Below are 14,017 nucleotides of genomic sequence, written 5' to 3' on the forward strand. Positions count from 1 at the left end.
TAAGCATGTATATGTATATTGCCCCCATGAAATAAGTGGTTATGCAGTTCGTCTCTTAAAAAAGTGATTGAAGATATTTGATTCTCAACTTTTATCAATGGAAAAAACTCTTTAGTCAACCTGTTATCGCTTAATACGCTAATCGTATATAGAATGATGAATTAATCTCACAACTACCTACTATGAATACCTTGATTAAGATCAAAGAAATATTGCGCCCACAACTCAAAAGTTCTGGATCTATCACTGGTCTTACGCGGGTGAAATGTAGGGGCATACTTGCTCTTCATTCTTCATCACTCCAAGAGCATTTTCTCCTCCTCGCGTTTCAGTGGACCTTTTATCCCAATGAGTAAGGGTATGTTTGGATAAGGCTAGTGCTACCTAGCGTTAAAACTGACTTGTCACAAAACTCTTTTTCTTTTTATATATTAGGATGTATGTATTTTCACGTCAATTCAACTACTATTCAAACACCATTGAACTGTTCAGCTCGGTTATCTTCCTATTGTCCCAAGGTTTCTGCTTGGTTATCACTCCTGTCTGTATAATTTCTTTTTCTTAAGAGATTAAAAACAAAACTTGCGTTCTATGATTGTGACAGCAAAAACATGCATTCAACACCTGCGATGCACTGCATATTATTTATACAGAACGATCCGGAATAAGAACAGAAGAATCAATTAAAGAAAGCAAGAGAACAACAACACAAATTAATAACTTATTTTGCATGGTTCATGGGTTGTGATATCATACAGTTCAAACTTCAAAATAAACCCAGAACACAAAACTCTAAGAAAGAACACCCAACGCCCTTTAAAATAAGAGTGAAAAAGGATACAAAGACCTCATGAAACATGATGGGTAAAAGACTGATCCTCTTGGTGAAGCACCAAAGGGTAACCATCACAAAGATGAAAAGTACTGTTCAAGCTAAGTGGTCCTCCAGTTCTGAGGATGAGAGTAACATGGGTTTGCTAGCTACATTCATTGCTTATCATCAAAAGAATAAACATTAATAAGATGCAATCATTTATCATTTGATATATATGTTAAGACCCAATCATCCAAATAGAGAAATTTCAAAGACTCATTATTACAACAGGAGGAGCTTAATTATTACATTGTTTACTTAAGTTCCTAAGTTCAACACATGATAACTAATGCAATCACTAGAATATCAATCATATCATAGCAACTATAGAAATTAAAGACCAACACATGTACTATACTATATTAAACATGAGTGAGAGAGTCTAAGGCTGAATTTCAGGAGAGTCCCATCCAGTTGTATGATAGGGAAACTTGATCAACCTCATTTTTCTTTTTCACTGATTTAGGTCAAGCATAGAAAAAACCATCTGATAATCAGTCTTCCAAATTTTTTCAGTATAATCCGTTAGACTTTTGAGTAGCATCCCCCTGCTGGTCCAGCTTTGCTTGCTTGCTGCCATCAAGCTTTAGCCCAAAGTGAATGTGAGGAAAATGTGCCCACTGCATTCATATATATCAGATGAGACAATCAGAAAGAAGAACCAATATTGGGACCAAAGGATGCTATATATAGTCATGACTCATGACCATTGAAGGGGTGTCTGATTTAAGAAGATGCAAATTGGCTCACTTATGTTGTGATATATAATTCTTGCACAAAATGTATGAATCAATTAGAACACTTACTTAACCTCGCATCATAATTTCAACTTCTTATATCTATGTCCCTTAGGGTTAAAATAGAAAGTATATAAGTGAAATGACTCATACACCCATATTTTATGATTTTTTGTGTAAGATGTTATGTCATTCACTAGTTATGATTTTTTGTGTAAGATGTGATGTCATTCACTAGTCTAATCTAATATGGTTATAATAAAGATATATGCATGCCCCTAATGCTGAGATGAGACTCTATTTTTGTTGGGTTGGAGAGGTCTTCTCCTCGCCACTTCTAGGTCCCCGATGGATGCCTCTTCTTGTTGGTCGTTTAATGCTTGATCATGGATTTACTGCATTGTATTTCTCTATGGGGCGAGTTTGGTTTTAGGTTTTGCTATACTAGCATTGGGGGACTCTACTCACATTGTTATGTGTTGTCTGTAATATCGATCATTTTCGATCTAATAAAAACTTATGTTTTCAAAATAAAAGATATATGCATGTCCCTATCATGATATACCTCACTCTATAATACGATTTGACTTCTCTTTGTCACAATTATTGATTAAAACACCAGGAGCTGAGATTTAGGAAATTTTTTAATTCATCATGTGTAAATATATAATCACAATCACAACCTTAATTCAATTTATTATATTGAGGAGGACTCCGCTTACACCTTCTAAATCTTACACTCTTACACTCAATCTAGATCATTGATTTCATTTTAATCCAATGACTCTAATATGTTTCAATTATTAAAACCTAGCGCACCACCATTAACAAACATTATCCTTCCTGGTGTAGCACCACACTCACGTTCTACATTTATGAGGTCCAAGAATTGTTTGGTTTCTGAAATTCTAATTCAATTCATCAATCAAATTGAGTTTTTATTGAAACGCCTTTGTTTTCTCCCAGAAAATATGATCCATCAAAGCCTCTTGGCTTTTCCCAAACATTATAGGTTGTCGCTTTCTAAAAAATTCTGGTTGCCTATCATTTTTTTTTTCCAGATCCTTGCCCATGATTTAATCCAATCAATAATCGTTGTTTAAATGACAAAAACCTTAGGAGAAAATAGGCCATGGCTTCTCAAAGATTAATTAATAAGATCAAACAATCATTTGACCACTATCCATCTACTGTTTTGTTTCCTTCTAATAGCATTGAATCAAAGACACAGATAGAAATTCGCAGCAGAGGAAAAGGGGCTTCCAGAAGTGAGAAATCGTCTGTGAGGGTTCTGGGAAGACAGATTAATGATGATGTGAGTAGCGCACGACAAGGAAACTGTGGAAGGAAACAGAAGGATCGATTTAGAAGGAGGAAGGTGCATAGGATGTTTTAATAATTGAAACATATTAGAGCCATTGGATTAAAATGAAATCAATGATTTAGATTGAGTGTAAGAGTGTAAGATTTAGAAGGTGTAAGCTGAGCCCTCCTCTATTATATTAGGTTGAAGTACCCTTTGTACTTCATTTCAATATAATTCATTTGCTTATAAAAAAAAACAACTGTGGTGAATTATTTTACCTATTGAGCTATATATGTGTTGTGTGTGTATAACAACACATCTTTTTGGATAGCTAAATCTGAGTTTAATTTACAAACTTTTTTATTAAAAATAGAATTTGAGAACATATATCTCTCTCATATGAGTCGGAGAATATGAGGAGCGATGTAGGAAGCAGAGCTCAATATGACTGAAGGGCGGTAGGGAAGCATACAACAATTGTCATAGCAAATCATGGAGTTCAAACCAGAGGCAAGCAGTTTTTCTCAACCACCAAGAACACAGGATACATCAAAATTTGAAGTGGGAAAGAGTATTAGAAATTGGGAGGCCTATACTCAACCACAAAAGCTAGCTCCAGAGTTGAGGTTTGCACAACCCTTATAAACACTTGATTGGCCTTATCTCTAGCCAATGTGGGACTTCTAACACACCCCCTCACGTCCAGGATTGAACAGACTGGAACGTGGGAACAACAACGGGTGGCCCAAATATGGGAGGTCTCCACACAACAAATGGATCTAGGATAGGCTCTGATACCATATTAGAAATTGGGAGGCCTATACTCAACCACAAAAGCTAGCTCCAGAGTTGAGGTTTGCACAACCCTTATAAACACTTGATTGGCCTTATCTCTAGCCAATGTGGGACTTCTAACAAAGAGAGGATCGTCTGTTCACAATCTTCATTGATGGTCTTCAAGACAACATCTTTGTTTCCCAGGTTCGAAGTATCTTCAATAAAATTCGATAGGCCAAAGATGTTTTTGTGCAAGCTTAGAGGAGAAAGGGAAGAAGGTTTAAATGTGGCCAGAATTGTAATTAGTGGCCCAAACCCAAATGTCTAGGAGCAAGCTCTATTGACCATTGTGTTCATTTTCATGCTTTATGGCTTTGAGTGAAAAAAAAAATTAATTCACAAGTTAAAAGAGTCTCTCTGTTATTATGTTAGAAGAAAAAATATGATTCATGGATTGACTGGTTTTTCATAGAATTGCCCTCCATTATTTGCTATTTTGTTATTGAAAATTGATTTTAATGTCATCATTTTTCATTTTCTCGACACTTAAATTTACGGCACAGATGTATGCAGGAACTAAGTGCACACCTTATTTATGAGTGCAGAACATAAAACTATACTTCACTAATTAATTTTAAATTAAAAATGCAGAAAAAGTTGGTATGGATATGTAAAAGGGTGGTGTTAAACCAATTCCCTTTTGTCTTTAACTAGCGAAACCATGGCTTTGTTAAATTTTCACTCTGAGCTCTGCATGCATGTTTCTTAAATAAGAGCAACCCCCGTTATAGGAGGCATTGGAGGATATGATTAGTTGCCTTTTTTATAAAATCCGATTTCAATGTAAAACCTGCAGCCTCGAAAAAGGAGCTTGCTGTTTTGCTTGGGAAAGTTTCTACAATAATTGTCGGGTTGCCATCTTCGCCAGGTAGGTTCATATAAACGACAAAATCATCTCTTGTTTAGTAATCCCCACACATGTGATGTGAGGTTGAAAGATAGATATGGAAATTTCATCATGCATTCATAATATATGCCAGAAAATTGTTAAAAAACTCACGTTTTTGGCTGCTGTGCTAAATGCTTCCCTGTGGCTGATATCTGGGTTACTGGCTTTGATTCTTTGTATTTCCTCCCTGAAACCAGAAATTTGAAGACTTGATATTTGTTTTTATGAATGATATCATCACATGCATACATATGATACATGTAATAGATTCAGCCTTTAGGGTGTATTGATATTTTAAGGCCTAAGGCGAAAATCATAAACTTATTTTCTTTTAACAAGAATGATAATATATTATATAAATTATTAATTTTTTATATTAATCTTCTAGTTTTTTTAGATGTGCAATCATTTATTTGAGTTTTATAATCAAACAATTCTGACATTTCGCTTTCAATAGATAAAATAATTAACTCATCAAATATATCTTGTAACATTGTTGATTTAAGAAATTTTAATTTCAAAAAACTTATTTCAGCAGTGAAAACCGTTATAGGGATTGGCTCTTTCTTGCATTCAAACTTGTGTTCTTTTGAACTTTGTTTCTTCTTTTGATTGAATAAAATTTATAATTTAACATAAAGAAAAACTATCTTGGTTAGAATTTTTAACATAGTCCACATTGGAATTGCTCCACATAATTTTCTAGTCTTTTTTTTTAAAGAATTTATATTATATTAAAGAAGATCACAATTGAGAAGAATTTCATACTTAAGGCTTGTTTGATTGCAATTTTAATTTTATGTATTTAAAAACTGATTTTAGAAACTGTTTTTGAACAATTTTTTAAAAGAAAAATACTCTTTAAATTATATGTTTTTCAAAATTATAAAAGGGTCATCATTTGAAAATTAAAAACAAAAACAAAATATCTCTGAGCTGTTTTGGTATTTTAGTCTTAAAAGATGAAAATATGAATTGTTTCCAAAAACAATTTTTGAAAACAATTTATATTTTTATCTTTCAATTTTAGAAAACAGGCTGTGACAAATAAATTTTAATTTTTTCAGGTTTAAAAAAAAATAGTTTTTCAAAAACTGTTATCAAACATCTTAATATACATTTGTTCGCAAATGTCACTTATTTTTTTCAGCGATTTTTATAACTTAATTATAAAACTAGTAAAATGAAATGATTGTCAACCACATATGTCCAAATTAAGATTCTAATACATATATATTTTTTTCAAAATTGTTATCTTTGTTTCTATATCATTTTCAACTTTTAATTTGCTAAATAAATTATATATACGTATTTACATTTGTATATATATATATATATATGATTGTTTACTATTCATATTTAAATTATTTATTTAAACATATTTAATTTTTTATTTCAACTAGACCAATCATATTATTATTTGAATTTTGAATCACCATTCTAATCAGCTCTCCAGCTTAACTAGTTTATAAATCATTGATTATGTGTTCAAACTTCATTAGACCACATATATTATAATAAAATGCACATATACACTATGCAAAGATTATAGGGGAACAGGCAAGTTCGAAAGTCTACTTACTTAATGAACCTATTATAAGCGGAAGGAACACGTTGTCTCTTCTCAGGAGCTGCAATACTCATAAGATGGTTTCAATTAATGAAGAAATTGCATAGAATGTAAACATAATTGCCATAAATCAACAATTTAACTAAATTTACACATATTAACAATAAATATGATCTTCTAACAACAACCAAAATCACGTTGAGCTATAACTTTTAACAAGAGAATGTTTCATATATGGATGTTTGGATTTTTCTCATGTGAATCTTTTTTCATATTAAAAATCTTGTGTTCATCTCGCGCTTCATAAACACTTTAAGGACCCACTTATACCTATTATGTTGAGCGAGATGGAAATTCTTACTATATTTAATTAAAACATAGGAAGTTGCATGTTAAGCCCGCCCTTTTTAAAATGCATGTATTTTTGACACATGTCAATTATTGATTTAAGAGAGTACATAACTAGAACTTGTTTAATTGAAAAGAAGAAAAGTATTCTTTGGCACCTCAAATGGGAATCAGAGATATATGAAGGAAAGAGATAAATGAAAGATGTGATAAATAATCTAATGTGATAGGAAGAGAAAAAAACAAATAGGTAGAAAAATGAGGTGGATGAAGATGAACTAAGTGTACTTATTTCTAGAATTCAAGAATGATTGAAAAAAATGAACATGTGTATGTTACAAGATATATATGTTCTAGGGCACAACATGATTGCAATCAATTAAGGAGGGGTCAATTTTGTTAGGTAATGTCACCATCTAGTTGTGGACATATAAATTGCTGTGAAAATAAAAGGCCAATTTTGGTACTTCTGTACCAAAAAGAAAACGGATACTCAGAGTCATGAACGCCCACTCTCATGAAAAAGAAAAAAACTCAGTTCAACGACAAGTGGCCTCAATGATGACACTGTTCTGCTTTGCTTACATTAATTAACTTCTGCCAAAGTATATATAGTCTCAGTCTGTGACCATAACGATAAAAGTTCAGGCTAGCCTACTAGCATCTTATTGCCCAGGTTTGTTCATCAAATACATGATAGGTAAGATTCATGACCATAATCGCATAGATTAGAAGGGTGTTTGAAAATCATTCTACAATTGATTTACAATTGATTTTAAAGTTAAAATTAATTGTGGAGAAAATTTTCTTTGTATGACCATGATTAATTTTGAAAAAAAAACGCTGATTTGGATAGAATTTGGATCCTCTACCGCCTTTCAGCAGACATATAACCATAATTTTGTTAATTTAAATTGATTTTAACCTTTAATTATAAACATCAATGAGAATGATTGTGCACGATAGAGCTGTAGAGAACATGCCAAGGATCAAATTCAATCTGGACATGGATGTCAGAAGCTAAAATCAAATCAGGAAGAGAAATAGAGTGTAGCACTCACGGCGAATGGGAGGAATATTCCTAGGTTGCTCATGGCTTACAGGCTCAAATGCTTTGCATCTTGAAGATGATCCTAGCTCCTTCCTGCTTGGCTCTTGAAAGTGCTGTTTAATTATGAGAAACACACAATCACAGACCAGTTAAATCCCACAAAAGGAGTGCAAATTGACCAGATATAGACATAACAATAAATCATGCAATAATCCATAACAAGGAACTGAAATACCTGAGGGTCTTGAGGAGGTAATGTTTGAAGTGAAGCTCCCATGTTGACTGATAGCAAATTGGCACAATGCCCACATCTAACTGTCACAACTGTGAGCATACTGCTGCATGGAACACTAACCTGCACATACCAATTTTCAAATACAAATCAATTATGCACATTATCTATCTTTGATCTAGCATACAAACATGATATTAATATTGTTTTAAATTTTATTGAGGCGATTTTGCTTTCAACCATTTACTTGACCATCACTATAGCGGAATACAAGGCCTTATATTATTAATGTTGGGGAAGTAATTAATGAAACTATCTCATTTCCATGAAAGGTGTACCTAGCTTTGCAAATGAAAGCAGAAGAAAGAGGACAAATGAGGTTGAGAGAGAGAGAGAGAGAGAGAGCTCAATGCAGCATATTGAATACAAGTTAATTAACAGCAGAAAACTCAGAACCTGACAAGGCTAATTTAAAAGTGAGCACTCTCACAAACACTTGGTGCGCATCACTTTTTGGCTGACACTGCGCAACAAGGCAAGATGATAAAAGATAGAAAATTAGAGCTCATGAAAACGACTTGACTGGAACGGAAACCATAGTGGCTGGTCATGAAGCTTGAACAAGCACCGTTAACCACTATTGCTACATAACAGATCATACAACACAAGGAGCTATGAATAAAGAAAGAAAAGTGTGATTAAATTCACTGCTCCTTATGCACAGTGTTTAAGATCTACATTTCAAGCTATATGCTTTCTTAAAAGGAGTAATTCCAACAGTGATTTTATGATGAAAGGCAACAAAGGAGAAGAGAGAGAGAGGACATAACACAGCATAGCATTTTTGTGTTACAGAAATGGATTTGTCTTCATGTCATAACCTCCCTCCACAAGCTCTTATACAAAGAAAGAGAGGACAGTATCTCTGTACTTAAAGGAACCAACAAGTCTGAAATTGTGAAAATACTTGATCATCAAAAAATGACTCTTCACTGCCAAATCATGATGAAAAGTATACCCACCTTGTTCCACATCACAGATACAATAGACTGTGAGGAGAGAGAGAGGGGGAGAGAGAAACTATACAGTATACACAGATTTATTGTTCAGAAGTGAACAAGAAAAAAATTGGAAAATTCAACAAAAGTAGGCTTTTTAACAGTCTATGTATATAGCATATGAGATCATAATCAGATGATGCTATATATTTTTCTGAAAAAACTATGAGAAAGGGATATGTTAGAAGAACCCTAATACCAGGGAGTAGCTAGCCCTATCCCTACCTATTTATAGCCTTCAAATTTCTTATGCCAGTGAATCCATTTTGTTTGCATATAAAACATCTTGGATTTGCTTCATTCAGGCTCAAAAAATTCCTTCCTTACACTTCAAATTAGGACATTCCTTACTTTCTCAATGAAAGATCAAAATTTGTTGATAGCTGCTGTACTCCTGGGTTTCAGATTCAGTTTTTTTTTTTTTTTTTTATATCTTTTGCCTCTGGCCAAATTAGCACGGTACCACATACACCTGAATTTCTTAGTGCATGTTTGTAAATGCTTCAACAATCGATTCTAAAGTCAAAATCAATTCTGGACAGAAGCATCTGTGAGTATTGAAGTTTCTAGTTGTCAGAATTGATTCGAAATAAAGAGAAGTTGGTAAAAAAAAAATGCTATTAACATTTATGGAACAAAACCCAGCTACACTTTCTCATAAAATATAAGGTAGGTGTCAAATTCTGGATCTAAAGTACAATACAGTCCAGAAATTTTCTTGGGGAAGTGACCTTTTTTTATTCTCTGTTTTATGATCTGAATTCGAGAAATCTATAGTAGGAAAGCCCCTATTGACAAATTAGCTGATGAAAGACATAACAAGCATAGAAGAAAAAACAAAACAAGAGAAAGAGAGAGAAGAAAAGTGAGAGTTATACCGCGAGAGTGGTGTTGCAGAAGTTGCAGTGAACATAACAAACACGCTCGGTTCCCATCATGTCCATTGACATTTTCTCTTGTTTTAAGTTGAGAGCAGTACTGTCTTTGTTTGAGTGCTTACTAGATTTATAGGGAGAAGAATTCCCTGACTGAAACAAGCTAGCTAGATCAAAGATTTACAGAAGAATATATTAAGACAGAGAGAATCATAAAGGTTAAAAAATAAATATTAAAATGTTACTACTTCATATTTTTTTTTTAACTTGGAGGAAGAGAGAGAGAGAGAAGGAGGTGAGGGATGTGTACAAAAATCAAATGTGAATGGTTAAGATGGGACTAGTCTGGTCGGGGAAAACTAGTTATGTGGGGTGAGGATCATTGAATTATGAAGAAAAGATGGATTATAGGATCCAACTAAGTGAGAAGAGTTTTGGAGTTTGTGTGATGATATGCGCGTGTTTGGGAAAGACAGAGAAGCGGAGAGTGGGGGAAAGGAAGGTGGGGGAGTGGAGAAGTGTTATGATTGAGAAAATGAGTGGGTGGGAGTGACCCATTTCTCTAACCTTACTGCCTTCTGTAGCGGACGAGGGGGGCGAGATATTAATGCTTGGAATGTTTAGGGATAAGAGAGGGATAGCTAGTAGTATTATATTCAATAATCATCTTTGTTTGGATCAGGTATTTACTTCCAATGACTAATCTTTTTCATAATGATGCTCACACTAATTAGTAACTGGTTTGTCGCAAAATGTGTTTTATTCTTATGGTTGGGGATCGAATTCTTACCACATGAGTAAGTGATGAGGTGAGCAACCATCACGCCACACTTAATGATTGAAATCACGATCACTTTAACCACATGGTTAAGTGCTAACAACGGTCACTTTAACACTCTGTTTTCAATACCTTTTTTTAATTGATTGATACATATTCATGTGGGTCTTATTGAATTGGAAGTAAGATCTATATTTCTAATGGATTAGAGCATATCCAATGCAATGTTCTTAGTTCTTATTTTTGAATTAAGAACTAAGAAATGAGTTCTTAACCACTGAAGGGATGACGTTGTAAGAACTAGGTTCTTATATAAAAAGTTTTTATTTTGGAGTTCTTGTCACAAAAAATTAATTTTTTTCTCTCTCATTCATTTAATTTAAGTATTGAATTAGCATTTAAATTTAAATCAAAATTATATAGGGAAATAAAAAATATTAATATAATGGTATTGTGGGATCGAATGAATAGTGCTAAGAACTAAGAACTCATGATTGGAGCAAAATCTGCAAATAGTTATTTAAGCACATGTGGCAGTACGGGTCACATGAATAGTGCTAAGAACTAGCATTAGAGATGCTCGTATACATGAGTTTCAACCAATTAAATAGAGAGTGTTCAAGTGACTCTTGGTTAGCTTTTTTCTTACAATAATGATCTATCTACATAGACACTTAATCAACAAACGCATTATGTCATCACCATAAACTATGGATTCTTTAAAAAAAAAAACACCAAAAACATAGTATTATCAAATTAAAATTGCCATAAATTGCACATTTGAAAATCATACACAAATTTGTGGTCGTTTCAACCCTATTACATTGTTTTTTTCAAAATTTGTGACAGATAGAAACTGTCACAAAGTTTTATGTCCATTAGATGTCCAAAAATCGAGGGTCTTTGTGTCATGGTTGAATTATAATATTAAGAGTAATGATTCGCAAAGATTTGTATAAAAAAAGAGAAAAAAAGATGTAATTATATAATATAATGTGATGTGATGAATTAAAAGTGTTTGTGTTTAATGGTTGAATGTTTGTATCATTAATGAATCATCAATCTTGATATTTTGATACAAAAGATATAATGAATATATGGTGGGAAAAAGAAGTTTTAATACACTCAAGTTTGTTTTGTCTTCCATCTAGTTATTTTTTGAATTTGAATCCTCTTTATAATCTGAATCTATCTCAACCCAAGATCTACCTCGTGATCCGAGTCAATTTTTTAAGTGTAAAATTTTATAGACCATCACATTTAAAATCAACAGTTCCTATTTCGAATTGAGACCGATTAAAAGAGATTCGGATTGAACCTACTTTCATTTTTTTCCTCCTAGTTACTTTATCCACTTTCATTTTTTATTTCTGTTTTATTTTTCTTTTGATATTTTCTATTTTTCACTTATCAATATACTTCATCTCTTTTTTGTTTTTTTGGAAAGCCAAGGAACTTGCGGATATCATTTTTTAATTATATAAAATCCTTTAGGGACATATTGATGTCCTTTTATATAAGACTCTATACTGAATTTCAAATATATTTAATATTTATTTATTGATGTTTAATAATTTTAACATATTGATTACCACTAATTATTTATTCTCCCTATACTATAACCAACCTTTCTGGAACTGCATGCTCGGTGTCCTTTTTTTACCTCTTCTGGTGTACGACTTGCTATAGTTTCTATCTATAGCTTTTGAATCTTTGTGGCCATAACGTCCAGTGCCCCTCTTCAAGTCCAGGCAAGATGAATATTCCCATGAACATCAAGCTTAGCGATGCCGAGAGCAAGGTGCTGCACCTTGGTGCTGTAGAAGTAGATCGAGATCTCGCTTCGGATGTGTGGGCGGTGGGGAAACTCCTCACCAGAGACCCTGCTGGTTATACCTTTCGAGTATTAAAGAGCGTTTTGCAACGCCTATGGGGTGAATCAAACTATGTGGATGTCAGGGAAGTTTCACAGAACCTGTTTCTGTTCCGGTTTGTCAATACCAGAGAACGAAACTATGCGGTCCGAGGTGGACCTTGGATCTTTGATCGGCAGAATGTTGTTCTGGAATTTTTCCGTCCAAACGACATTCCATCTCAGGTACCACTTGTCAAGGTGCCATACTGGGTGCAAGTCCATGGTCTGGAGGTCTGGCTCCGCAAGGAGAAAATTGCCTTGCAACTGGGAGCAGCTTTTGCAGGATACATCGGATGGGACAGATCGGATGCTAGTCGGTTTGGGGACTTTTTCAGAGTTAGAGTGTGGGTGGACGTCACGGTCCCACTACTCAGAAGTCAGATGTTGATGTCAGATGGAGGCAAACCCTTCCAGGTCTTTTTCAAGTATGAAAAACTGGGTATGCTTTGCTTTCGGTGTGGGTTCATGGACCACTTGACCCAAAATTGTAACATTGCGCCTGCAGCTAATGAGAGTCGCTCTACTCTCCCATATGGCCTGTGGCTAAAGGCTGGGGACTCAGCGCAACCGTATGGCAGAAACAGAAATCGTGAGGGTGAGGGCAACCGCAGGTACCACAGGTCGTTTGGCTCCAACCAGAATAATGGAGCTGGGAGCTCTTCCTATCGGAGGGAGTCAAACATGGAGGAGCGCCCGACGGGATCAAACTCGCGGGCGGGGGAGAATAGTGACAGTGAACTTCTGGATGTTGATGAAGAGTTGCGTAAACTGGCTGCAGAACAGGATGGAGGGGTGAACACGTTAACCCCGCACCAGCCCATCAATTTGCAAAGTGAGGGAACAGTGGTGAATGCTCCAGGGAGTGCGGCGGTTCCGCAGCCTACTGGGGACAGCAAGGAAGTTTTCTCCTTCACAACACAATTTGAACATGAGTTTCCTAACAGAAAGCGAGGTGGGGTTTCTTTGGCCCCTCATGTGATGGGTAGTACAGGGGCATCACCCCCCTCATATTTTATGCATGGTTACTGACATGGACAGGGGGACCACAGCTCAATTTCTTGGTATTTATGGCTGGCCGGATGATTCCAATAAATGGCGTACGTGGGGGATGGTTAAGCGGTATAAACCAGATGAGCAGGTACCTTGGTTATGTATTGGGGATTTTAATGTCGTTTTACGTCCCGACGATAAACTTGGTGGTGGCCCGGTAGATGTGGTGCGATTACATGAGGGTGCTCGTGCCCTTGCTGAGTGTGGCCTTAGGGAGGTGGATTATTCAGGGTATCGGTTCACATGGTCTAATAAGAGGAAGGCTCCAGATACTGTTGAGGAGCGGATTGATTATGCTCTAGTCAATGATAAATGGCTAGAGCTATGGCCTGTAACTCATGTTCACCACTTACCGCGGTATCGTTCTGACCACAACCCTATCAGGTTGGTTGTAGGTACCCGTAAGCGGTCGGAGGTGACTCATAGAGAGCGCATGTTCCGGTTTGAGGAGGTTTGGTTACAAAAACGCGAAGAATGTTCTGAGGTGATAGCGGAAG

The 14,017-nt window shown here is 35.0% G+C and overlaps 2 protein-coding genes across 2 annotated transcripts; one reads left to right on the forward strand and one right to left on the reverse strand.

Moving 5' to 3' along the window:
- Nucleotides 1-1,009: 1,009 nt before the first annotated feature.
- Nucleotides 1,010-10,332, reverse strand: LOC130748374 (putative axial regulator YABBY 2). Its single transcript, XM_057601597.1, has 6 exons — nucleotides 9,781-10,332; nucleotides 7,848-7,967; nucleotides 7,623-7,725; nucleotides 6,226-6,274; nucleotides 4,755-4,830; nucleotides 1,010-1,494 (listed from the first exon to the last, which is right to left on the reverse strand). Exons 1-6 carry the CDS (start codon nucleotides 9,850-9,852, stop codon nucleotides 1,387-1,389), a joined length of 528 nt encoding a protein of 175 aa, XP_057457580.1. The 5' UTR covers nucleotides 9,853-10,332; the 3' UTR covers nucleotides 1,010-1,386.
- Nucleotides 10,333-12,311: 1,979 nt separating this feature from the next.
- Nucleotides 12,312-13,499, forward strand: LOC130743839 (uncharacterized). Its single transcript, XM_057596062.1, has one exon. The coding sequence runs from the start codon at nucleotides 12,312-12,314 to the stop codon at nucleotides 13,497-13,499; it is 1,188 nt and encodes a 395-aa protein (XP_057452045.1).
- Nucleotides 13,500-14,017: the final 518 nt, after the last annotated feature.

Source organism: Lotus japonicus, chromosome 3 (assembly GCF_012489685.1).
Source record: "Lotus japonicus ecotype B-129 chromosome 3, LjGifu_v1.2".
NCBI lineage: Eukaryota > Viridiplantae > Streptophyta > Magnoliopsida > Fabales > Fabaceae > Lotus > Lotus japonicus.

What these genes read in the sequence shown, in the direction of transcription:
- LOC130748374 (XM_057601597.1), bottom strand. Translation starts at nt 9,852, where the DNA reads ATGTCAATGGACATGATGGGAACCGAGCGTGTTTGTTATGTTCACTGC. An exon ending in TCTGCAACACCACTCTCGCG is followed by an intron (nt 7,968 to 9,780) that starts GTATAACTCTCA and finishes TGGTATGTGCAG; the next exon opens with GTTAGTGTTCCATGCAGCAG. An exon ending in TACCTCCTCAAGACCCTCAG is followed by an intron (nt 7,726 to 7,847) that starts GTATTTCAGTTC and finishes ATAATTAAACAG; the next exon opens with CACTTTCAAGAGCCAAGCAG.
- LOC130743839 (XM_057596062.1), top strand. Translation starts at nt 12,312, where the DNA reads ATGAATATTCCCATGAACATCAAGCTTAGCGATGCCGAGAGCAAGGTG.